The 27783-nt window shown below is 25.6% G+C and overlaps 2 protein-coding genes across 2 annotated transcripts in view; one reads left to right on the top strand and one right to left on the bottom strand.

Annotated features, from left to right (window-relative positions):
* The first annotated feature begins 6680 nt into the window (after nt 1-6680).
* Nucleotides 6681-27783, top strand: part of LOC127283685 (complexin) — a 583758-nt gene continuing 562655 nt past the window's right edge. Inside the window, exon 1 of the mRNA XM_051308705.1 lies at nt 6681-7390. The gene's annotated coding sequence lies outside the window, so the exon portion shown is untranslated. The remainder of the gene's footprint in view (nt 7391-27783) is intronic.
* On the bottom strand, nt 20991-27622 carry LOC127283642 (uncharacterized). Its single transcript, XM_051308643.1, has 2 exons — nt 27415-27622; nt 20991-25024 (listed from the first exon to the last, which is right to left on the bottom strand). The coding sequence occupies exon 2, from the start codon at nt 24956-24958 to the stop codon at nt 21593-21595; it is 3366 nt and encodes a 1121-aa protein (XP_051164600.1). The 5' UTR covers nt 24959-25024; nt 27415-27622; the 3' UTR covers nt 20991-21592.

Here is a 27783-nt window from a genome sequence, read left to right as displayed (position 1 = left end):
TATAACCGTAATAAGCGTGTTGCAGTTTTTAGCGTGGGCGATCAAGTGTTATGGCGAACACATAAGTTGTCGAATGCGGTTAATAAATTTTCGGCAAAATTAGCACCAAAATATGAAGGGCCTTATGAAATCGTCAAACAACTGTCAGCGTCAGTATATGAACTTAAAGTGGACGATAATCGTCGAGTAGCGAAAGTTCATGTATCTGATTTAAAACGCTTTATACCTCCTCGCACCAAGCAATCTTAAATTTTATGTGTGTTAACAATGTTGTTTGTTTCTAGATTGGATATTCGTATTGTTCAGTTCATCAGCGTGTATATCAGCGTAAGCGTAGAAATGATTAATCAGCGGTAACTGAACATGTTTATTATGTATTGATTTTTGGAATAAAAATTTTGTTATTCAATATAATGAATAGTTAGCTTATTTCCTTTTTTTTGTTTGTGATTTGAATATCGGCAATAATACCAGAGTATTATCGGCCTAGGAGAGGGGTTTATAACGAAGTATATCGTTATTTAGATATCAGTCCCCAATATTCATTATATGGTCGAGAATTCTATATATTAGTATCAGCGTCGAATATGTCATACAGGAAGATCTATTCGTATGCGTGTGTGATTGTGCGTGTCAGCGGTTTTTCCTTAGTATAGGTGGTTCGTTGTCCAATGAAGGATTAGGAAGTTCCAGATATTTCCGGATTCTCACCGACCAAGGGCCAGCAGGAAGGAAGAGGGCGCGCAGTAATCGATCAGAGATCAATCCGAGCTGCCGTGTTTGACGGATGTGTGCCGACAGTGTGTTGGAATAGACTATCTATATATTTATTTCGTGTAGTGATAAGATATTAAATAAATATTATATTGTTAATTCGTGCGTTTCGTGTATCCTATTCCTTGGGTCAAGTCGCAGCCTCATCGTCGTCCAGCGGATTATCTCAACCTAGAGTGTGTTTTGTGAGTATCGAAAATAAGAGTAATAGGTAGTTCAAGTCAGGTCGTCGTCGTCGTGTTTCCCGATCGTTCTCAGCGGAATCTCCCCTGAGAGAGGCTCGTATGCCGGAGAGTAATTTAGAGAAATCACAGTACGTAATTTAAGCACGAGATCGTGGGATATTGTATTTTAAAATTAATATTTCTAAGATCTAAATTAGCGTTACAAAATTCAAAATACAAAATTTTTTTTTAAACTATTGCGTTATGTTGTAGACGTTTTTTTTAAAAATTCCTATAAGTTGGACGACAAAAAAGAATTTGTTGATTTTTTAAATTAACATTATAGTATTATTAATATATTTATTTCATTTATTTATAATTATTAATAAAATTTTTATGTATCTGAATTTTTGTTTAACAAAATTTCTTTTTAAACCGAAATTATATTTAAATTAAATTAAACAACATTTTCATTTAATTTAATTTTTATTAATTATTAATAATTTGAGATAAAATTTTCAAAACTTTTTTTTTCCAAAAATGGACATTTTAACAAAATAAACAAGTGTGTGAATTAATATTTCTATTTTAAATTTGTAAGATTGATTTTTGTATTATTATTATTACTTTTTTTTTTAAATAAAACTAATTGAATATTTTTTTTAAATAATTCATTATTGTTTGCTTGTTTTTCGATAATATTTATTTCGTAACTGTATAGAGAAAGTAATTTAGCATAATGCCTTTTTGAAAGTAAGAATTGTGTGTGAATGAAGACAACAATTATTATCAAGAGAGGCTAGAGAACTTTGAATCCTTGAAACTGAGAATTTATTTTTTTATTTTTACTCAACAATCTACCTCAGTTGCCTTCACTTTGATGCACTACAAGATAAATTATCCCAGCATAATTTGTGCATTAATAAGTTCACGGAATATTTATCCATACAATGTCGTGACTATATATTTTAAATCTGATAATCAGTTTGTTACTTTGTTTGATGTGTGTAGTGTCACTTTGATTTGTTCATTACTCGCAATTTATAATACTATATTGTTAAAGTGGATTATTATTTATAAAAGTTAAATAGTAAAGAATTATTATTATTATTATTATTATTTAATTAATTAATTTAATTTATTGAATTACATTAACTGGGTTGACACAAAAATATTACATATTTTGTTTTACCTTGACTTTTCCATGAATTATACAATTTCTAAAATTTTTATCTAAAATTCTTTGTTCAATAATTTAATTTTAATCATTTTAATCAAGATTTTCGAAAATTCAATTATTTACAACATTTTCTAATTCAAAATTTCTCCAAAGTTTAATTATTGTTTAAAGGTTATAAAATATCTACAGAAATTCCAATTTACGAAAATTTTCATTAAAAATCTCCTGAAATTCAATTAGTTTAATTAATTATTACTAATAATTTTAATCAATTTTTTCAAAAATTCAATTACAATAAAACGTTTTTTAATGATTAATTCTTGAAAATTGAATGTTTGTTTATAAAATTTTTAAAAAATTTCAATAATTTAAGTTTATTAAAATTTTAATGGAAATTTTCAAAAATTGAAAATTCAAGTTTTTAAAACATTTTTATTTTTTAATTAAAAATTCTCTAAAATTCTCTATAATTCAATTATTTTGAACATATTTCAGTTAAAAATTTTCTAAAATTCAAAATTGTTGTCTGAATTTTGTAAAAAATTTCATTACTTCAAATTTATAAAAGTTTCAATTGAAAATCTTCTGAAATTCAATTATTTCTAAAAATTTTAAAACAAACTTTTCCAAATTCAATTATTTTTAAAATTTCAATATTAAAAATTTTCTAAACTTCAATTTTTTTATTTATTTTTATTTAATATTAATTTTCTTTTTAGACTTTTCTTGTAATGTAAATCGACTTTAACAACTTTTTTTTTTTTGCAAAAGTCGATCCGTGACCTAAAATTATAAAAATGTAAGACAATAATTTTTCGAAGCAACAGTTTGAATTGAAAATTGCAAAAAATTATAATTTTAGTAGCATTTTTAGAAATTTGCTATTTTTCCAGTACTTTTCATAAAATTCCCTAATTTCCCTGACCCGTAGCAAACCTGATTAATTAAATTACCTATATAATTTTTTTCGAAGTAAATAAAATCTTTTTTTTTTTTTTTATTTTTTCACTTTCGTCAAAAGATATAAATAATTATTTTTCAGGTCAAAGAAAACGAAAAATTGTGAATGAAAAAAAAAAATTCAGGAAGTCAAAATTTTCAATTAAAAATTTATTGAGATGTTCGGGTGATAAAATTTGCATTTAGAGAAATGATGATATTGTTAGCTGACGTAAAATTATACGGATATGGTTAAGTTCGGAGAGAAAGTAATATATAAGGAATAGAGTATTGTTAGCGGAGCCTTTTAATCATTTCGGTTATAGCAATCTGCATACTGAGTAGGCGTAATGTTTCGTAAGAAATTATTTCTTACAATTGCAGTATGATGTAATATAAAGAATGAAATATTAATCAAAATAACGAATATAATAATAAATAATTATTTTCTATAAATAATTATTTATTATTTTTTAAATATAATAAATTTTTGAAGTTCCAACTTATATGAATGCGTTATCATTTTATCGAAATAAAAAAATGTAGATTTATTATTTAATGTACAAGACTCATATAATCTTCTCAATGAATCTTGTAAAGAAACTTTCGTAGATCAAGTCGCGAACTTTTTCTATGTTTACATAATCAAATACGAGAGACAAACAGGTAATACTTGACATAAGAAGAACTTTCACAATTTGATGGATTATGTGCCGAATAAATAATTAGAGTAGACCCGCAATATGTAAATTTTAATCGAATTTTTCCTTTCATTCGAATTTTTCTTTTTTTTATAATAAAGAATTATTATAATTGTTAATAATTATAATTCTTCTTCATTGTTATTAAAGAAATTTTTGATTTTACATGCGGGAATTTTTTTTGAAAATTTTTATCTTTTTGGATAAATTGAGTACATTATGAGAAGTTTAATTAATCATTTATATAAAATGAAATGAATTTCTCATTGTCTGTGCAAATGGTTGGAATATCCTCGATGTGTTGTTACTTTTACAGTATCACTGTAAAACGAGAATAGACTTTTTTTTTTTTGTCATTCATTGTTGACGAGAACTTTTGAATTCAAAGCAACATTGTCAATGCAATTGTACTGCAATTTTGCCCAGCGGGATGTGATTCCTATATACTTTACAACTGATGAGATTGCATGCCATCTGATCGAAAAACGCGCATTTATTTTCTCCCGTGAATTTACAAGAAATTTATTTTCAAATAAACGGAAGGAATAATTTGAAATTTTATTTACTTTATTTACTAAATTTGTTATTTCAGATAAAATATACATATATATTTTCTGAACAAAATTTCTATTTTGATTTAATTATATATTGGACTACATTTAAATAACTCGAGTTTATGAACAATATTTGTGTTCACTGACTCGTATTAATATTCTTGTAAAATAATAAAAAAATTGCTTTTTTAATCAATAAAAATAATCGACAAATATTTTAGAATTTTAAATTTGATGTTATTACGATAGATAAAATAGAAAATTAAATATAAAAATTAGAAAAAGATGAATAATTTTGAAAAATATGCGTTTGTTTTGGTAAGTTACCAAGTAGAGTAAAAAAAAAAAAATATATATTACCTCGCGTGACTTTCACTGTCGTTCTGATGTCCATATGAGAGTAAAAGTGCCTTTCCGTGGCATCTTAAGGTCAGCCAACCTCACAAAATGGAAAATATTCTCGACTCTTTACCACCAGTAATCGAGCGTGTAATTGCTAGAAAATAAAATATTAAATTATTCCACATAGTATATAGAAAAAGAAAATGGCTCAACCGTAAATCAATGATAGTTTTATACACACTTCACGTCTAATCTATTCTTAAATTCACTCATTAACTTACATTTAATATTGACCCAAACAATAATTAATTCTCCTTTTATTATCCCTTTTGTAATTTACAACAATTATTAAAATTTTTATTAATCGTATTATTCATTTTTTCAAATACTAACAGTATATAACTATTGATTAATTAAAACCATCTTGTTAGATGAAAATAATTTATTTTACACAATTAAATGACTAAACACAACTTTTACAGTATAGTAGATTTAAAAATTAAAAATACGTTTTAATGTTTTCAATTAATAATTAATTTTAAATTTCTAATTAATATTTAAAATGACTATAAAATTTATGGTTTATCTATAATTAAAATTTGAAATGTTTTTAATTAAAATTTTTTAAAATAAAAAAGTAATTTATAAAAAATTATGTAATTAATTAAATGTTAATACGTGCCTGAAGTTCGTAATGTTCAAATAAATAAAATCATATAAATGTTTTTTAAAAATTACTACAGAAAATTTTCAAGAGAAAAATGAGTCAAAAGTTTTGAATTATCAAAATAATGAACGAAATATTTTTTTCAACTTCTTTAAAATCGAATTTTATTATAAAATATTGATTTAAATATCTAAAAAGAAGTTATTAATTTAATAATTGTTTAATTTTACATTGCCATCATAATTTTTAGTAATTTATAAATTGAAAAAAAAATTTCGTTCATTTAACTTTTGGCTCATAGATATAAAAAAGAAATAAATTAAATTATAATAATTAGAAATTAATGAAAATAAATAAATTTTCTTAAAATTGAAAATATGAAATTATAAATATAAATAAAAATGTCAAAGTGTCGCTAAAGTTTTTTTTTCAGAATTATAACCTCAAAATTTATAATTTCCCGTGAAAATTTTCTGATCAGTTGATAATTTCGAACTTATTGTTCACTAAAATAAAAAAAATGTCAAAAAACACTCACCGTTCGCTGATTGAGACATACCTAGACAGATTAAACTCTAAATTAAAATTATATCTTGTCAGATGAAGAAAGAACACTCTCAGAAAATAAAATTGTTTTTTTTGTTCATATTTCTTTTTTAACTTGTTCCATTTCTGACAAATTATACTTATATATTGGTTAAACTGGAATTCCATTTTCCATTCATCGTCAAAGTAAAAATCGCTCAAAATCATGTGAAATGTAATATTATTTTTTTCTTCCGTTGCATATGACAATCAGAAAAGTTGCAGACTTCGTCAATTGTTGATATCCATTCACTTTCGTTAGAGAGAAAAATGTCATTGTAATATTTTTAAAGTTAAGAAGTTATTTTTTAAGATTCTCACTTTTACTTCGTAATAATGTCGATTCCATTCCTGAATATTATATATTACATTTAACTAGAAAATTTGATAAAACATCAAACAGTACGACTTTTTATTTACAATTAGAATCTTCTCTTGATATAGAACTTCCGTACTTTTGTATTGCACATAGTCGCCACTAGATGTCAGTTATCGCCAGAACACAGAAATGTGTTTTGTATAGTTAGAAATATCAATATAAATTTAATGAAAAAGTATTATTTACGTAATAAATCTTTAAAAAGTGTATTATTGTTATAGAAATAATTTATACTGTGTGCGTAATGTATTAAAAACTACTATTTGGGAATTATTGAAATAATTTTAAATTAGCGCGCTCTAATTCTAGATATCACTGGGCATGCGCAATTTTTCTTGCTTCTTTTTGGCAATTGGCAACATTGCAAAATTTTTCAACACTTGCATGGCTTGCATGGAGGCACATCGAGGGAAAACAGTGGCAAAAATATCTCACGATTATATTATTAAATTCTAGTTATAGTCATCGTGTTTCATTGTTTTGTGTTCTATTGCTCGAAATCGTTATAGCAATTCGGTTAACAATAACGTGCAACTACGGTTTAGAATCATAAGTTTCGTTCTTGACTTTCGGACGTGCGTAAAAAATAAAGTTCGCTTCAATGTCGCAGATTTGTTCATCATCATCGGCAATCGTTTTTTGTGTCATTGTTATTATTATTAGAAATATTTAAACAAACGTGTTGATATTGAATAATTTCAATGTCAACAGTATGTTAATTTTAACTGATAATTATTACGAATAATTAATTTTTAGCTATTTTAACGTGATTTAAAGTTGGAAAAAAATGTTCTCGTCGTGATTAGTTCGGGTAAAATCGGCAATTTTCGTTAGTTTCCGTTTGGCAAAAAAAAAAAGTAACTTCACCAACAGATGTGTTATTAATTTTTTTTGTACACGTTTTATTTCCTACATTTTTTTTATTCTATTAAATTGTTCATTATTATTTCGTTAAACATTTTTTTTGGATAATCGTCGAACGAGAAAACGTGCTGTCTTGTAGGATAATATTGTTTTTAACGAGGCCAAAATGATGATATGATTAAAATTAAGTCAGATGTCTTATCAAAGTGAATAAATCTGATAACTATATATGGATTAAAAGGTATGGCTAAAATTTATTCTATATGGGTGTTTTTGTCATATTACTACTATTATTATTTTTTTATTACTAATTCATCATTATTTTTTAAATTATTGTATATTGTATTGTATTTTATGTATTTCTAAATTTATTTCTATAATTATATAATCTATAATAATCTAAATTACTTTTTCTAATTATTTATTTTTGAATTGCAATATAACGTCGAAATAAGCAAAAGTTGCAAAATCAGACCATCAATGTGTAAAATAACCAATTCATGATTCACAGTCCCATTCAATAAACTTTTTTCGAGATTGTTATCGGGATGCTGTTAAGGTTACACCATCCAATGTAATTTGCGATTTGAAACTTTATAATCTTGATTATTGTGAGGATAAAAAAAAAGAATTATATATATATGATGGCATAGATTCAAGTATTTAATTTTCTCGAATTACACGAAGTTTTAAGTAATTGAAGTATACATATATTTGCATAATTTAACAAGCAAAGGATTCTATTAGTTGTTGATGTTTATAAACTGAAATATCAATTATATATTCAAGTCATCAAAATTCATATTTGTAAGCTTTCTACTTCTTTCCATAATTGTAAATAAGACTAATAAATAGAAATCTAATTTATTTTAACGTGAATATCAATGAAGCGCAGACAAAAAAAAAAGAAATAGAAAAAAATTATATAGTTTTAACAAATAGAAAGCTTTCAATGAATACAGATTTTTTATGTGGGCGATTCCATGTGAAATTTAACCTATGACTTCTTAAATTCGGATAAATATTTTTTTTCCCGTTCTCTGCAGAAAAAAGTAATGTACGTATTTTGTTTTTATTTTTTTAAATGTTCCCAAATTTTCGAATTATGAATTTTTAAAAATCAGGGTTTTTGGAAGTTTTTTAAAAGTAGACCTATCTCTAAAAGTATTAAAATTTAGAAATTTTTGCCAAGAAAAAAAATATTTTGAATTTTTATATTAAAATATAACAATTTTTTAATAAACAAATTAATTTTTTTAACTTATTTGGGCGTGATTTTTTTTACTTTTATTTTACTTTTTTATACCTAGAAATACTAAGAATATATTTTTAAAAAATGTTTTAGAATGGGTCTGATGATCTTTTTTGTTTAAATAATAAAAAAAATGTTTTGTTTTTTATTTTTCAAACAAAAAAGTTTTTTGGCCACTAGGATCTTTCAGTTTACTTATAAAAAAGCAAATTAAAATGTATTTTATATTAAGACAAAAAAAAACGAAAAAAGAAAAAAAAAATTTATAAACAAATTATTTAAATAAAAAGGATCATTAGGCATACTATAAAAAATTTTGCAAAAAATATTCTTAATATTTCCACGTATGTAAAACAAAGTAAAAAAAAATCGGCCCCAAAGTCAAGAAAAATTAATTTGTTTATAAAAAATAGTTAATTTTTCTTTTAAAAATTCAAAAATTTTTTTTCGTTAACATATTTCAAAAGTCGATGAAAAAAGTGAAAATTTTTTTCTCTCTATACTTTAAAAAAATTTCGAAAAACTATTATTTTTAAACATTTATAACTCGAAAAATTTTAGGCACTTAAAAAAATAAAAAAAATATGTATATCACTTTTTTATTTCACCACAGTTTTTATTTATTTTTTTAAAATCAAATAAACGTTTTTTAAAAATATTTTAATATGATATTAAAAAAAAAAAAAATGAATAAATACATATAAAAACTTTGGTGAAGGAAAATATACTGTCCTAAAAAATTCTTATTAATATAATATATTATAATATAATTATTTTTAAGCCGAATTTTTATTTGTTCGAATTAGTATTTTGCAGAATTTTCATCAAAACGATTTTCTGTATTACACAATTTTTATATAACCGAAAATTTACTTCACAGAATCCCAAGCAAAAATTTACAACCGGTGCATTGTTGCGCCAGTACTGGCGATTACTGGCTTAGTAATGGCTTCTTACTGGCGTACAGTACTGGTTCAGTAATGGAATTTAGCAGTAATTCTGTATTTTGCCAGTACGGGCAAAATTATAGTAACCAGTAGTAAGCCAGCACTATGGTAGATATTCAAAATTCAGGGTTCTTTTTGCTTTTTACATTAATTGAGCATTAACTATGAATAATAATAAATTATTATAATAACTTTTAAATTGTTATTTTTTTATATTAACATTTTACTCTTTATTTTATTATTTAAATAATTTCTTCAAATATTAAAAAATATATATTTATTTGTATTTGTTTAAATAATCGAAATTAAATGAAATTATTGGTTAAAATAGAGTTTATTTGATTCAAATATATTTTTTCAGTGTAAGAAAAATAATTTGAGAACTTCGCATTAATTATGTATTTTTTTTATTAAAAAGTTTTAATATTAAATTTAAATTTCATAATTTCGCTAACGAACGCATTGCAGTAATCGAAAAGAAGTATTAAAATAATTTTAAAAAAATATGTATGTAAATTTAATTTCTAACCAACAAAAATACACAATTTTCACGTCTATGAAGTTGACGTCGACGCTCAACGTCGAAAATTATTTTTCATGGGACCAAAAATAACAAATGAGCACCTGGATATAATAACTCGCGCTACGCTCGGCTGTACGCTCTCAAGCCAGTCAAACCTACAAAAAGAGTAAGAAAATTCAAATTGTAAATTTTGAGTTTTGAAAAGTACTACCTTGTAGGAAATAAATAGGCGCATCTTTTTTTCCTTTGACATTTTTTAGAAAAACGAATATTTTAAATAATAAATCCAAAAAACTAAGAAATCTCGATTCACAAATTTCATTAAGTTTTAAAACATAAATCATCGTATCTTTTACAATTATAAACGGATTTAATTAAAAATTAGTATACACACGCTCTTGGGTCTACTGAAGACGACAATATAGTGAAAAATTAAAAAATCACTAATTGTTTATTAAATTTTTAATGTAAATAGAGACCTGTCGGAAATCACGTTTTCTTACATTCGGCGACAAAAAGTCTGCAGGGAAGTTTACAGTTGAGATAACTTCCAGTGAGACATTTGTTTATTACTATATAAGGAAGTTTTTTGGAAAATTTTAAGCCGATTCATTGAAAACTTTGGAAAATATTGAAGATTTAAGAAAGCGCGTGCGGCACGCTAGCGCGTCACACGGCTCTGTGCATTAAATATAATTAGCTTTTCACAAGTTTAATATTAATTTAATTAAATTATTAATTATTTTACTTGATAATTAATTAATTTATTATTAAATATTAAATTAATTAAGTTATATTGCATAAAATATTTTATACACAAAATAACAAAGTAAACAATTTTTATATACATATTTAATGCTTTTAAATATGTTCTTAAAAATTCAGACTTCTATTTTTAGGTATGCAGGTAATTAATAATAAACATAAAATTATAATTGTTTTCAAAATTGCACATTACGTAAAAATTTAATATTTTCTTAACATATTGAAAAACATATGAACATCTTTGACTACACATATTACTAAAAATTTATTTATATAAATATAGCTATGTAAACAATCTTTATAATATTTAATATTTATTTTGTGTATAAAATATTTTATGCAATATAACTTAATTAATTTAATATTTAATAATAAATGAATTAATTATCAAGTAAAATAATTAATAATTTAATTAATGTAAACTATAAATACCACTTCCACTCTCCTCTTTTATACTTAATTATTATCGATAGTAATTATAATTATCTGGTCAAAAAAAAAAAAATTCCGAAATCGGTTTCTTTATTCCTATTCTGCTTAATAATTTTTCTTTCCTCTCTCGATTGTGAATATTTCAAGTCTGACTAAATGTCTGATCATATTCGACTTTATCTACTGAATATATAAGCGCACCTTCATTCCGATGAGGTTTTGAGAAAAACAAAAGTGGCAGTGTTTGTATCTGTCAAATAAAACAAACATAGTATGTTCGAACTAGAAAATAGAAACCGAAGCATTTCTCTTTCAGTTGTCCTATATTTTTCTTTTAACTTTCTCTCTATTCTCACACCAAAAGACTGTCCTGTTTTTGACACTGATCTGAGTTATGGGTTACCCTACTCAGAGCAATCCCTTTTCTACATCATCCACTAGGATCAACGTATTCACACAACATTGCTGTCTCAGATTATTTACTGGTATATAAAGCTGCGCGCAGAAAGAAAGGTCGCAAGAAAGATTTGCTTTAATCTAATCTTGTAAAAAAAAAAAAAAAAAAAGAAACACGTGCCACATATAATACTCATATATGTCTGGCTAGAAAAGTAGAGAATTAATCAATCGAAAGAGAGAAAAAAAGGCTATAGAAAAAAGTTGTTCGGGTGCACTTTTAGTTGTAGGATATTCATTATCCATCCCTTCATATATATCAAGATTTTTTGTTGAACCATCAAATAATGTGCATCATTAGTTCAGGCCTCAGACTCACGTATCTATTATTGTTAGTTATGATAATTTTTTTTTGGCTTTTTTCAACTAATATGCAATTATGTAGCCTTTGAAAAAATTCTACTAATGATACAGTTGCAGAAACAAACTCTCTGTCGATTGCTGATGGAACAGGTCGGTGAAGTGCACATCGATTACGATCATCAAAATTTTAAAAATCAAGATACTGCATAAACACAACAAAAAATTACAAAAAACTTCAAAAAAACATTATGCTTAACAAAAAAAATTAAGTTTAACCCCAAATTCATTAGAAAAATACCCCTATTATAATCCCCTACATTGATATTTTTCTAAAAAAATAGAAATTTCGTTACACACATAATTTTATTGCAAATTGTCGCACAAAATACAATTAAAAGTGTAGAAAAAAATTGACACCCACTATACAAGTAGGGGAAAGACCCCTACTTATATGGGGGTGTCTATTTTTTTCTACACTTTTAGTTGTATTTTGTGCGAGAATTTGCAATAAAATTATTTGTGTAACGAAATTTCTATTTTTTTTAGAAAAATGTCAATGTAGGGGATTATACTATGAGCCAAAAGTTTCGAACGTTCAAATGAACGAAATTTTTTTTACAACTTTTTTAAGTACGAATTTTATTATATAAAATATTGTTTTAAATATCTAAAAAGAAGTTAATAATTTAATAATTAATTAATTTAACGTTTTATTTTACATCATCATAATTTTTAATAATTTATAGATTGAAAACAATATTTCGTTCATTTGAACGTTCAGAACTTTTGGCTCATATTATACTAGGGGTATTTTTTTTAATGAATTTGGGGTTAAACTTAATTTTTTTTGTTAAGCATAATGTTTTTTTGAAGTTTTTTGTTGTGTTTATGCATTATCTTGGTTTTTAAAATTTCGATGATCGTAATCAATGTAAACTTTACCGACCTGATGGAACAATCCGGATTTGTTCAGCTGACAGGTTTATTGTTCCATGTCACGTGGTCACTTTGAATTCTCGCAAACTGGCGTGCGCAGATCGTCGCGTCTTTTGCTTCTGGCACATGTGCCACTTTTGCTTTTATTATTAGTTTTTTTTTAAATGACAAAGTGCTATTAAATAATGAATCCGCTTACAGTGAGAAATCTATTGCAAGTGTTGTGAATGGATGAAGAGACAATTTCATCGTTTATCGGTAAGTATCGTTTACTATCGAACATAACCTCACCTCAAAGAATACAAAATGTATATATTAATTATTATTTAACAACAAATTCCAACTCAAAATAATTTTCTGGTTTAAGGGCAAAGAATTTGATTCAGAAGCAGCATGTTCCACAGATTTTAATGCAAATGAAACTGGTGATATGACCTACGAAAATCTACTATCGATTATTTTATAAGCACCCTAAAAAAAGTAATTTTCAATCTAGAGGATTCCTCTAAAATAAATGCATATTTTCCTCTTAATTTTGGTATCAAAATTATTATTCTTCATTTAAGAGGATTTTCCTCTTAAATTAAATGTCGACATCCAAACCTCGTAAAATTGTTTTTAATGTCAAAGCCATCAATAAAATATTTATAATTTCAATCAAATAATAAAATCTTTGCAGAAAATACATTTTTAAATTAAAATTAAGTAAAATTATAATAGTTCATTTCAATATAATAATAAAAATTGTTTTTTAATATAACATTAACAATGTCATGTTTTTGGTTAATTATCAACATTTTATATTGATAATTAAAATACAAAAAATAAGTTTTCATTAATCAGTTGTAATGATCAACGAGATTTTCAGCGCAAAAATAATTTTAAAACATGATGATATGTTTAAAAGTTAATATTTTTTATAGGACAGAAAAAAATTTCATATATGAAATTATTTAACGTTTTAAAACTTTTTTAAAAAAGTAAATAAAAAGATTTAAAAAATTCGAAAGATTCAAAAATGGGGTTATAGTATTTCTATTTACCTGAGTAGTAAAATTTCACAAGAAATATCCAAATATCATTTAATTTGAATTTAACTATATTTTCTGTATTTTTAATAAAGCAAATCCATTTTTTTGTCCTTTTTGTTGACATTTTACCAGAAATATTAAAACTGAAAGGTTAAAAAACAACTTCACAACTATCATACCCAGGGAAAGGGATCAAACGATTACATTATTTTTTTCCGTTTCCTTTTTTTAAATCTTCTAAATTTAAAACGGAAAATCTTAATTAAAGAGGAAAATACAAAAGAAATCCTTTTGTCATTCTTCCATTAAAATGAAGAATAAAAATATTCTACATTTCAATTGAATAATCTTGTTTTAAGAGGAAATATTTAGAGGATATTAGAAGAGGAATTTTCCTCTAAGTATAAGATTACTTTTTTTTGGGTGAGGCGAAGAAACTGAACAAATTGTATTAGACGGATCAAAGCTTTGTTAATACAACAAATTGTGTTGACGATTTAACAATTTAGTTTTGTTATTTCAACTATTCCATAACAATTTTCTTTGTTCATCAAATAATTTTGTTTGTTTACCGAACAATCCGAATAGTTTTAATAACAATCCCATTTTAACAATTTTTTTTTGTCCCAACAACAAATAGAAACACTCGTTCTATATTGACAATCCGGAATTGTTGTGTAGACCTAATTTTTAGTACACGGAGAGAAATAGATGGTACGGGGTACTATCTAGATAGTACCAGGTACCATATTTGATCTTACATATACGGACAGCAATCTAGATTCTATCAGTTACTATCCAGATTGTACAGGGTAACATCATGATTGTAATGGGTAACATAACCATACTTTTTGTAACATCTTTGATAGTACCGAGTAGCATAACGATAGTACCGGATAACATCTACTTTTTACCATCTTAAGATCATAAATTCTTACCATCTATTTCTCTCCGTGTAACCACAACAATTCTTTTTTCTCTGTGTTGTTAAAAAAATGTTGTTAAAAAATTATTTAATAAATAAAATTTATATTGTTTAGAATTTTTTAACAACATACGTATAACAACTGAGAAAAGATTACGATTGTAAAGAATATTTTACTAAGTAAAATAAGTTATTGTTTATTAAAAATGTATGAAAACTGCGATTTTTGGCTGTTCTAAAAAAGGCAAAATGTTGAAAAAATCATTATTTAACAAAATATTTTAACTGAACTTAATTTTTTCGAATAGTGTAAAAACTAAATCTTCTAAAATTGATTTGAAATTAATTTTTATTAACTTTTTTTTGCATTAAAAATCTTTTTTTTTGTTTTTATTTAATTTTTGGGCCTCGCATTCTCCATATAGTTTGCAAAATTTTGCCGATGGTCCAGAAACCATAAAAATGACAACTAAAAATTTCTTCTCTAGTTTACTTGATTTTAGAAATGGTAAAAAAAAATTTACGTAAAATTTGAGTAAAATCGACACCATTTTGATTTTTTCTCCAGTTTTACAAAATCATCGCTAGAGAAAAAACTTGGGTATTTTTGCTCTAGTTTTCATTAAACTGCATCAAAAATTAAAATGTTATCGATTTTGATACAATTTTACATAAAAATGGAGTAAAAATTAAATGGCACAATTGTAATTTTTGCTCCAATGTTTCGTAAAGCTGGAACAAAAATTAAAATGCCGTCGTTTCTGATCCAATTGTATCTACAACTGAAGCAAAAATTTTAATGGTGTCGATTTTCTCTCCGTATTTTCGTAAAACTGAAGTAACAATTAAAAAAGTTGTGCCGTTGTTTGCACTTTTTTTAAAAATATTAGATTTTAGATTATGTAGCTCTTTCAAAATATTTGAAAAAATTATTTTAAAGCACTTTCTGCAGTAAAATATTACAACTAAGTTCAATATTTTTTGTTTTTCAAAATTCGTTCATCATAAACATTGTGAACTTCACCGCGACGTTATTCTTTAATTTTAATAACCACTCTGTTATACAGAAAAAAACAGTTTTAGATACATATATCATATATTTTATAAATGAATGACTTTAAAAGTGAGGTATAATCAGAATAATTTTCTGATTATTTTGCACTTTATATAATAACTAATAACCAAAGAAGTTTCTGCTTGAAAGCGAGCTCTATGAAAATCCGTCATTAACACTCGGATCATAAATTAGTTTGGTAATGAGAGTGCATTGAATTATATACGAAATTGATAGCGCAAAAGCAGGTGAGCTTCTCTCATTATCTTTTGACATCAGGAACAATTACTTCCTTGACATAACTTAATAGCTGCGGAAGAGAGATAAACTATATATCTGAAGAAAATTTGTAATATGGCTCAAATATATAGTATTATTCTGCACGCTTCAAGGGAAAATATTTCGTAAAACAAAATTGAAAAATATCTGTTCTAGATAGTTTTTTAAATTAAAAAGTTGATGAGAAAAAACATTTTTTAATTATTAAAGAATTTGAATTAATTTTTTTTTTTTTTGCATTAAAATTTTGTTTCATTATTGTATTTGGTATTTTCTTCTTCAAAAATTGTATAATAATTTTTTCAATGCTATTTGATTCATGGAAGAGTATTTTTGTAAAGGAATTCTAAATTTTTTTTATTTAAAAATAATAAATACTACAAAATTTGTAATTGGAATTTTGAATTCTGAAAAACTTTTGCCAGTTTCGTAATCAGCGACCCCGAAAATCTCTAAGTAACGATTTTTAAGCAAATCTGATGAACTTGACAAAAGTGTATTAATATCGATTTGTTAATTTTAAGCGAGAAAAAAAATTACGTTTTACCGACTGCTGGTAATAAAGAAATATACCTCTACATACTGGTGATAATGTAGGAATCCACTTTTTCGTCAGACGGCAAAGAGATGAACACAAGAATATTGTTAACCGACTGTCAATAATATAGGTGCCACCATACTATTAGTTCGCGATGAAGAAAATAAAAAAATTGCGATTTATCCGAACGGTAATGGAGATAGCTACCTTACAATCAGTCAGTAAAAGAAAAATTATGATAAAGGGTAGATTAAATTCGATGTAATTTTTACATACAGCTTCAATGGGAAAATTGCATCGATTTTTACCTCCCCTTAATTTTAGCTGGTAATACAAGAATCTAACTTACCAACAGTCGGTAAATAAAATCTGTAATTTCAAATGGACTAAATTGGAGAAAGTGAAATTTGTTATTAAATTTCAGAATAAAACACTTGATTTAAAAATATTAAAAAATTTGGATTTGATATTTTTAAAATAAAGAAAAAAATTTTTTTAATAGGTACTTATAATGAACATTTAATTTGATTAGTTTTACTTATAATTTATGTGTACGCAAAATTTAGAGCTAGTGCATAAATGTCAAAATTTCGAGCCTCTGTTTTTGGGTCAAATAGTTTGATAGGAGAATATAGATGCAATATAGGACTCTATATTAAATCGAGAAAATAATTAAACTTTAATCAATCAAATTACTATTTATTTGATACGATAGAATAAAATATTTAGGTCTTATAAATATTTATATGGTACAAGTATACAGATTGAATTGATAATATATAAGAAAATGATTTAATTGGATCAAATAATTTTTATTTGTTCAAAATAAATTTTTTTTTTCATTGTATATTATCATTCGAGGTATAACTAGAAGTGTAACACAATTTTGAATATGAAATTGAATACAAATCATAGTTAATAAGGCTTGAATATCCATGAAATAACTAGTTCAATTAAATTAATAATGTAATTTCAATTAAACATGTATTTTAACTAATAAACGCACTCAGTACACATTGAATATGCTGATATGATTCTACAATACATATTTGAATGTATAAAGTAAATTAATTTCAATTATGAAACTAAATATTTCGCATGTAAATAAAATCTAAGCCTACAATATTGTCAAATCGACAATTTTCCATACTACAATACGACATTTAAAAATACGGTCATTTAATTTCAATATAAATCAATGAATAAATTATTAAATTACATTAAGATGAAAATGTCTCTGAATTCTATAGATTATTTAAAAATTATTTTCCAGAAAAAAAATTAAATATTCAATAATTCTTTGTTGAAAAATAAAATCGTGCAAATTCGCATATTTGTTTAAAATTCCAGTGTCATATGGTGCCTCATTTTTATAGCTTGCGGTGCAATTGGAAGATGGGGATAATTTTTTTTTTTTTTCTTTAAAGAAAAAATTCTGAATTACGATGTGCCATTAGGATTGCAATGTATGCCCATCACAGAATTCATAATTCTACTAGAGAGTGTAACACGACTCTCCACTTCGCTAACCTTGCGACGTGATCACTAACACCCTTCTGAAACCGAAGGTATGTCCTTTGATCCTGTCGTTTGTAGATGTGTCCCGTTGCGTACGCACTTAGGTGAATATATGTTCGCCTTTGTCATTCTCCACTTCTTATACTACCCACTATCTGTTCGTATCAGCGTCGGAGAAACGAAATTTCCCTGAATTATTTCCCTTAGACTATTTGAAACGAACTCTTCTGTCACAGACAGCCATTTCAGATTCGTATATATATCAAATATATAATGGAGATTCGCCAAAAAAAAAAAAAAAAAAAACAAGAAAAATTCATATATAAAGAAAACGATAATTTCTTCGTGTATATATGCTCTGTAATTGATTCGATTATATGAAATCCTATATTCAATATTCGTGAAGACCGCCTCAAAACTCTTTTACAAAAGCATCTCTAGACAGAGACCAGAATCAGAGGAAATTACGTAATTTCCCGTTTCCCTCTAACTACAGTTCAGGAACGCTGTGTTCTTGACGCCAAGAGTCCTATGAGTTAATATTTTGCATCTGACAGCAAGTCAAGATGTGCGATCCGTCTGATATAGAAATCCAAAGACAATTTTCACTTTACACTCTCTGGGGGAATTTTTCGTTTTGAATATTTATATATATTTTTTATTTTTACAGCAAAAAAAAGAAAAAAAATGAAACGAAAAAATTTAATTTTCTTAAAAAATATTTTTTAATTTTCTGTTTTTCCAAATAAATGTTTACAGGAATATTTTTTTTAACTATAATAAACTTCTCTACTAACAAATATTCGCTTCTTTCTTTGTTGTTGTTATTATTTTAATATCAATCAAAATGTTAATAAACAAGTTGTAAATTCAGATGTTCATTACATGAACATTTTGCTTCCTCTTTACGATCAGCAAAAAAATTTGCTTCCTCGTGAAGAAAGCATTACCATTGAAATAAACATACAAAAATAATATAATAATATAAACATTTGAGTACCTATAGATTTGAGTTAAATTTAAAGAATTAATGTAAGTTAAAAAATCAAAAATTCATATTTTAACCGAAATTTCTAAATATTAATGAAAAATAATATATAATTTATAATTATTTACAATTATATCGGTTTGTTTCAATGAAAGGGACACAATTATTTCATATTTAAACTTGAATTTAAATAAATACAAAATTTTTCAGCTAAAATGGGAATTTTTTTTTTAACTTTCATTAATTTATTAAATTTACCTCAAATGTATACTTTATATGAATCCAAACGATTCGTTTTCATGCAAGGAATTCAATTATTTTATATATAAACTTCAATTTTAAAAATCACAAAATTTTATTGCCAAAATGTGAATTTTTGATTTTTTAACTTTCATTAATTCTTTAAATTTACCTCAAATGTATACTTTATATATATCGATCGATTCGTCTTGACGTAAGGAATATGATTTTATTATATATAACCTTAAATTTTTCTATTTAAAAATTTTTTCGATTAAAAAAAATTTTTTGGAAAAAAGACGATAAAATTTTTTTTTTTGGGTATTTTTCAAAATCCTTTGGTCAGATTTGAGATATTAATATGATAAATGAGCCTACCAAATTTTATCTAAATCCATTAAAACCTGTTAAAGTTATCGTCTAAACAAAAAAGGGATCCACACACACACGCACATACATACATCCGGACAATTGATCAGGATCTCATATAACATGTTTCTATATAGAAAAAAATTTATTTCCGCCACATTGAAAATTTTTATAAACGAAAGGACTACAAAGCTTCCTCCACGAGGAAGCAAAATGAAATATAATAAAATATTTATAAAAAATAGTAAACAATATATAATAATAATAATATAAAAAAGATTATTATTGAATTTGAGAAGAGTATTTTCATATGCGTGTCTATAACACATCAACACAAAATCATCGGAGAGTTACTAACACCATTACTTCCCGTACTATGTCTCTGAGATTCCTAAATCTCCAAAACGTATTTAAGTCGACAGTATATAGTATAATGGGGCGATAGTAGTGTAATGCGGGTAGTTTTATACAGTCAGAGTTCAACACAGCAAGAGTATAACAGTGACAACTCATTGTCAGTTAATGTATAACACAGTAAAAGTGCATCAAATACAAAAGACACTTGTTCCGTCATACATAGTAGAGAATTTGCGTCTGACGCCGGTTATATCATCCAAGTAACGCGGTCTTTCTAGGAGACACAAAATCAGTTCCACAAAGGACAATAAATTCCTTACTGCAGGAAAGTCAAACGGATACCCAAGGGATATAAATAAAGGATTTTAAAAACACAATAGAGATGATTCTTCAAAGTAATTTTTAAAACTAATTACATTGAAGGATTATTTGAAACACACATATACATATATCCATACATCTTTTTGAAATTAAAAATAATTTAACAATATTATTGAATTGTTTAAATAAGCGTTGCAGCTTATTTTAATGCTTTTTAATTTTCTGTGAACTTTGTTTAAATTAACTAAGTTAAATCGAAAATTACATTCAAAAATATTATAAGTTTATAGAATAGGCAGAATTTAAATATCATTCTAAAATTATTAAAAAATAATTCAATTTATTAAAAATACAAATCCGACTATTTTTGTAAATTAAATCAACTAAGACAACTATTTTTACGCCTTAAATTTTTTCCGAGGTTTGTTTATCTTTTAACAATAAATTTTATAATTTTTTCATTTTTTATTTCATGAATACATAGTTTAAAAAAACACAAAAAACTTTTTTAAAAGAGAAGAGAAAAGATGTTTCTTTTAATCTTATATCAACTTTTTTGATCATAAAAAAAAGATATTAAAAGAAAATCTATATTTGGTGAGTTACATTTACGATAGCGACTCGAAATTTAATAAAAAGTTTTGATTTTATAAAAAGTTTCTTCAAAAATGTAAATTACACATATATATATATGAGTACACTGCTTAATACATATAAAAGAGAAAAAAAAGTTTATTGATGAAAGTGAATATAGAAGTTTTTTGTTGAACCTTGTATTGAGAGCGAGTAGTTAAAGTTCGATTGAATAGATATCAGAGTTCCTGAATTGTGACCGCGGAAACCGGCAACAAGGTACCGGCTGACACAAATTTGATTTCCATTGGACCCGGCGGACTTCTTTTCTATCGGCGCGCGAGTTTTGCGTGGCACCACGTGTGCCACGTAAAAAATACATTTTGTACCAGGCGACAGCATAAAATAGATTTTTATAATATAACAATTTTCATTATAAATACCAATATGTTAAAAATTGTCAACTTATTAATTTTCCAATAAAGTTGATTTATTTCCTTTTATTTTTGTTAAGCAAGTAAATTAATAAATGATCAGAGCAAGGTCAATTAAATAAATATGTTAACTTCTTTCATTAAAGGCTTTGATGAAAAATTATTTTCGTCTACAGGATTCTAGAAATTTATTATACAATTTTTAGAAGATAATACGTGAAATTTTATTCATAATTTTCTTATACCATTCGTATTTATCATTTAAAGTATTTTCATACATTAGCCTCACATATAAAACCTTGCCCAATACTTCTAATCCTTCAATGACCTTTAAAACACGTTCTTCTAAATGAAACTTGCTTCCAGGTAAAAGAATTACACTCTTCTCTTTTTTGTTGTAAAATTCTTCTATTTTTACCCTTAGATATGGCCCAGTAAATTCCATTTCATAAAAAATATTTACATATCCAGCTGCAGGATAACCAGCAAATCTAATAGCTGATTCTATACTAGTATAAGCTTGTGTAAATTTTTGCAGAGTAATGTATTCTTTCCGAGTTGCAGTTCTAAGAAATGGAATTGGTTTAGAATCAACTATAAATAATTTTAATTCAAAATCCTTCTTCAAATTGTCAGACTGTCTTATAGCTAATTTATATAAAGCAAGTTTCATTAGTTTTGCTTCATGGGTATCTCCAGTTATTCTTGTATATCCTGTTGTCACGTAATTTCTTATTGCATAATAATCATGAAATGTGACAGAATACCTTGCGTCCTGTTCATTGTAATTTTTAACTATATTTTTTAACGATGTATTTTCTTCAATCCTACGTCTTTCTGCTTTCGAGTAAAAAGAACTGATTCTAAATTCTGCATCATATTCTCTTATATCATGTCCTTCAAAATGTGATTGATATCTTAATTCACTTAAAATATTAGAATTGTCTATTATATAGTTTTGACTCCATGTAGGTTCTTCAAATAAAGTGTTTTTAAACAAATCATTGATAAATTTATTTAGAGTTGTACTATTTGGAAATGTGTATTTTTCAAACATATTGCGTATCTGTTTCTCAGAAAAATTTGTATTGTTCTTGATAAACTGTACGGCTCTTTCTTCGTAGTCAGATTTTTCAATGAAACGTCCTCGCCTTCGGCAATAGTTAAAAGGTTTCCACATTTCAAAATAATTCATATCATTACACTTCTCATCATAATCATCAGCTTCAATTGATATTCCAATAAATGAAACTTTAGTAGGGTACCTTTGAAGTTGGTTATTAATTTCATACATCATATGCTTAGGTTCAGATTTAAAAGTTACGTTATTGAAAGTAACATATATTTTCACTTCTTTTTCCGAGCTTCTGATTTGTGAAACTAATATCTGATTTTTAAATTCATAATCAGTTCTTAACTGTGCAGTTTTTGACATATTGTCAGATACAAAGATAAACCTATAACCATAACCAGTATCAGTTCGATTATTTAAAGTATTTACAAAAATTAATCGACTATTATTTTCATCTATAGTACCAATGCTATTGTAAAAGTTGGATTTTAAAGTTGATATTTTAGAGAGACTTCCAATGACTGATGTAAAACTGAAATCGGTCTTTTCTTTTAAAGAATTTATTAATTCTTTAAGTACACTTATCTTGTCTTTAGTTGTAAATGTTAGCAAAAATGCTGGATCTTTTATGTGTAAACAAATATCATCAAATATTTTATCTCTATTCAATGCGTTTGTTATTGAGAATTTATAATTTTGTTCTACTCTTACAATTTCATTCACAGTTTCACTACTTGCAATTTTTAATAATAATGACCTGATATTTGTCCCTAATGATAACAGAATAGAAACTAAATTATTGTTTACTGCTATTGAAGTTATTTCATGTGGGTATTTGTAAAAAAAATTTATCTTATTTGATGAACAAATTTTCCAGTAATTGGCCTTACACATATTAGATAAACAAGGATAATATGGCACTAATGATAAACCAAACTCTTTCCACCAATAATTTTTTAGGTGCTCATTTTTTTCTTTACAATTGTCTAAAATTTCTAACTGAGACTCAAATCGTGACTTTTTATACTTTACTAAGTTTTGAATAAATACATTAACGTTCTCGTCAGTTCTTTTAAGAATTTTAGATGTTGCTACACTGAATAATTTTTCAAAATATAATTTGTCTTTTGTAAAAATTTGTGTATTAGCGTAATTGGTTAATATCGCATTATAATTTTCTCGTTTTAAAATATAGTAATCGAAAATTCTGTCATTGAGAAAAAAAACTTCCAGAACATCATAAGATAAATGTTCGGATTCATCAAAATCACCATGTTTTGTATTGTTAGGAACTAGCAATTTTATAATAACTTGAGTTTTGTTAAGTTGCTCTATTAGAGATTTCGGAAAGGCATCTTGGACAATTTGAAAATCATATGCTTCATATAATTCGTTGATGTTATAATTAGAGTTCCAAAAATATTCTTTTAGATTGACATCTTTACATTGAATAGATTCAGGATAATGTGAAGAAAGAAAGAGTGTAAAATTTTTTTCATTCACGTCTAAATGTGGACAATATTGTTCCATAAAAGTTTCAGTTAATGCGGCACTACTTTGAAATGCAGAAAGAGCAATGTGCATTTTTAACTTGTAGTCATTTTCTAACGTATGGTTTATATCATTAAAAACTTTAGCTGTATATTGAAACAAATTGTTATAAGCTGCTTGCCAAAAATCTGGATCGAAAATTATATTTGCCATGTTTTCATTGGTATATAAATATTTTGAATTGAAAATAAAATGCGTAAGAGCTGGAAGAGCAAAAGCTTTCAACATATAAAAATTCTTCTCTTTAGTTAGAATTAATGTTTCTATTATATGACCGATCACTAAGTATTCGTCAAATAAATTATCCTCAGTCAGATTTGCAAAATTTTCTTCAAAATCAATATAATTATGATTATTTATTCTACCAGCTCGGAGAAACATTGAACCAGCTTGTACATAAATATAATCAAGGGACAATAAACTAAGATTAGCTTTCGGCAGAGGAAACATAGGTAATATTATGTCATAGTATATTCTATCCACTGATAAAGGACTGAGAATCGATCTGTCTCCATATTCGTTTTCATAAGAAGTATTTCCAAGATTTATTTTTATTATATTCAGCACTTCTTCTATTTGTAAAGTTTCTGCTTTACAAAAAATATCTGCCAAGAAACCAAAAATACTACCATACTTGTCAAATACTATAGAGCTAATAATGTACTCGAACATCGCATTAACAAAAGTGATATCAACGTGTTCTTCTTTTTTTGCTCCATACAGATCGCTCCCTTTTAACAAGTTTCTAATTAATTCAACTTTCTTGACTTGATTATTCTCGTGATGCTGAATGTATTCATAAAGTGCATTAAGAATTGGTATTTGTTTATTTTGATCGATTTCTGCTAGGTATAGTTCAGTGAATAAAAAATCACTCAATATATTTAAATAAGTGTAAATTGGTATAAGCGTTATCGTTTCTAGTGGATTTTTAAATGTGTCCATTCTTGATAGATGAGTTCTGATAATAGTTGACTATTTAAATTATCATTCTATGAGTTGAAATATCGTCTGCAATATAATATGTGTAGTTATTGAATAATAATTTCTCAATACCTACGTCAGTGAAGTTTACAACGTTTATGATCAACGAATTAGAAGAAATGTTATTTTTCTATGCAAATTATTATAATTTTTTGTCTAAAAATATTTGTGTAACGTTTCTACATCAATAAATTTTTAAAACAAAAAATTTCATAATTTTTTACTTGAAAAATTTTTTTTATTTTTAATCGTTAGTCATAAACGTTGTAAACTTCACTGACGTCAATACCTGACAGAACCAAATCACATTATGACTATCGGATATATTCACTGAGAAAAATGCGAACAGGTTAAGACAACCATAAAAAGAGTAGTTAAGAAATATAGTTATAGAACACACAAATACTGGTTACAGTAACCAGAAATATAGTTATATTGACCAGAAAAATGATGGTTGTGGGAACCATGAGCGTGGTGAAATTTGTCTTCAACTACAAATGACTATTTTAGGCAACGTGGAATGATAGGTTGCGATAATATGGAGGCCCTGGTTATAGTAAACAGGAATTTTGGTTAAACAATTTAGAGTTTTCGAATCTTAAAATAGGTTAAGTCTCCCATATTTAAAATTAAATTTACCTTTTTCTGTTCAAGTGTTTATTGTTTTTAATGTTATGTGACTAATTATAATTGTACATAATTAATAGATTTGTTTATGTAACTTTTTATACTCGTTTTTAGACGATTTGCTGTTAAAAATTAATAATTAATGAATGATACATTTTTGAATTTAGTTTTCAACTACCGTCCTGGTTGTAGTAACCAGTTTTATATGTCAAGGTAACAAAATTTTTTCTGGTTTGAATAACATATACAGTAAGAAAAGCTCCATGGTAGTCACAGCCCATGAGTGCGAGTGAGACAAACTTATGCGTAACGCATGCTTTCCTATGACTACCATGGTACTTTTCTTACTGTATATGTAGTCAAAGACAAATTTCACCACAAAAATCTAGTTGTATGAACCAAGAATTTCTCTCGGTGTTAGAACATTAAGAACTCATTTCGCGCTGATTTAGTATCTAATTTTCTAATTTCCGACTCTTTATTTATAAAAAAAATTCATGGTTTTTTGTTAGTTTTAATTATAGTTAGCAGAATTTCCTATAAGAGAACGTTTAAAAAGGTATTTAACTCAATTTTCTAAAAGCCAAAAATTTTTGTTTTCAGTTACCTTAGAAACCTTCCATTTATACTGCAATTTATGTAATTGTCAAAAAAGACAAAAACGATTCAAAATTTGTATCATGTGTAATAAATTAGTTCTGTTATGCTGCCGCTACGATATCAAAATTTTGAAATATCAACTATGACATAATTTAGGGCTAATTAAAGCTCACAATTAATAAATTGCCACCTAACGTTTTTTTTAAAACGGGGGTTGGTGCCAGCTTAACGTTAATTAAGCTGATCCTACCAGCTTTAAATTCATATTAAATAAAAATAAATTATAAACTTTCTATGACCATAATTCGAAATGCAATCCTTAAATTAAATACTTTTAGCACTTTAAGCATATACAAAAATCGTCTTCTATATAATCAAATATCTATCGAAGTTTTAAATTCACTTCTCCAAATATTCCAAATATTCGTAACAAAATTTTGGTTGGAATTTTAAAATGTCGAAAAAATAAGTGGTGCTTTATTTTTAAAAATCAACTATATTGGTTTCTTTATCAGTCGTGACTGAAATAATTATTAAAAAAATTAATTATTAAAAATTAATCAGGGTGTCCAGCGGTCAGGGAAGTTATGGAAAAGTCAGGGAAATTTTTTGGTCAGGCAAAAGTCAGGGAACTCTTTAAAAATTTGTCAATAATAAACATTTTTATGAATTTTTTAAATTTTCCGATGCAAGAAAAACTTTATAATGCTAATAAGAAAAGGTTTTTTATTATCTTAAAAATACTTTAATATTTGATACTTTTCATTTTTTTAATATTAAATATTTATTAAAGAAAAGTTGGAAAAAGTCAGTGAATTTTTTTTGTACTTTTTACTGGACACCCTGTTAATAATTTTAAAAAAGTGATTTATGATTGTCGATATAATTACGAATTTGGAGTTCGTTTTTGAACATTCAAAATGGCGGAAATGAGTCGTAAATTTTAGTGTTTAGAAAATTGATTTATATACTTTTTTAACCAATTTTTGAGTAGATTCTGCTGGCTATAATGACTCAAAAAATTACTCATAACTTAAAAACATTATTATTTATTTATTTGAAATTATTATTTTTTAGAATACAATTTTAATCACTCAAGATTGTTACTTTGATCCTTCTTTTTTCTCCGTGTAATATATAAAAAATCGAGAAAATGCTTAAGAAAGTAATTTAAAAATACATTTTTTTACCTGCTATTGTTAATGAAACGATGTAGTTTTCAACAAATATATTATTATAAGATCAATTTATTTCCTAGACTAAAGTTGAAATATATATATAATATGTACATACGTTGAAAATGTTTAGATAAAATTTTTGTTTATCTACTGATAAAACGTTTTACTATTTTTAACGTTCTATTGACACAATTGAAAAAGTAAAATTTAATTTCAAGTCACTACACAGATAACACAGGTTTACAAATTTCAAATTTTTTTTTGTCACTCGAACAAAACATTTTTTTTTCGATTAATATGTGTTTTTTGAGTAAGAAAATCATAATTAAAATTTTTTTTCCTCGTGCAATTTTTTTAGAACAGCAAATTATGCATTTTCGA

The sequence above is a fragment of the Leptopilina boulardi genome, unplaced genomic scaffold (assembly GCF_019393585.1).
Source record: "Leptopilina boulardi isolate dan_hultmark-lab unplaced genomic scaffold, ZJU_Lbou_2.1 LbouV2_310, whole genome shotgun sequence".
Taxonomy (NCBI): Eukaryota; Metazoa; Arthropoda; class Insecta; order Hymenoptera; family Figitidae; genus Leptopilina; species Leptopilina boulardi.
The sequence above is the reverse complement of the archived record's forward strand: the minus strand, read 5'-3'. Positions and strand labels throughout refer to the sequence as shown.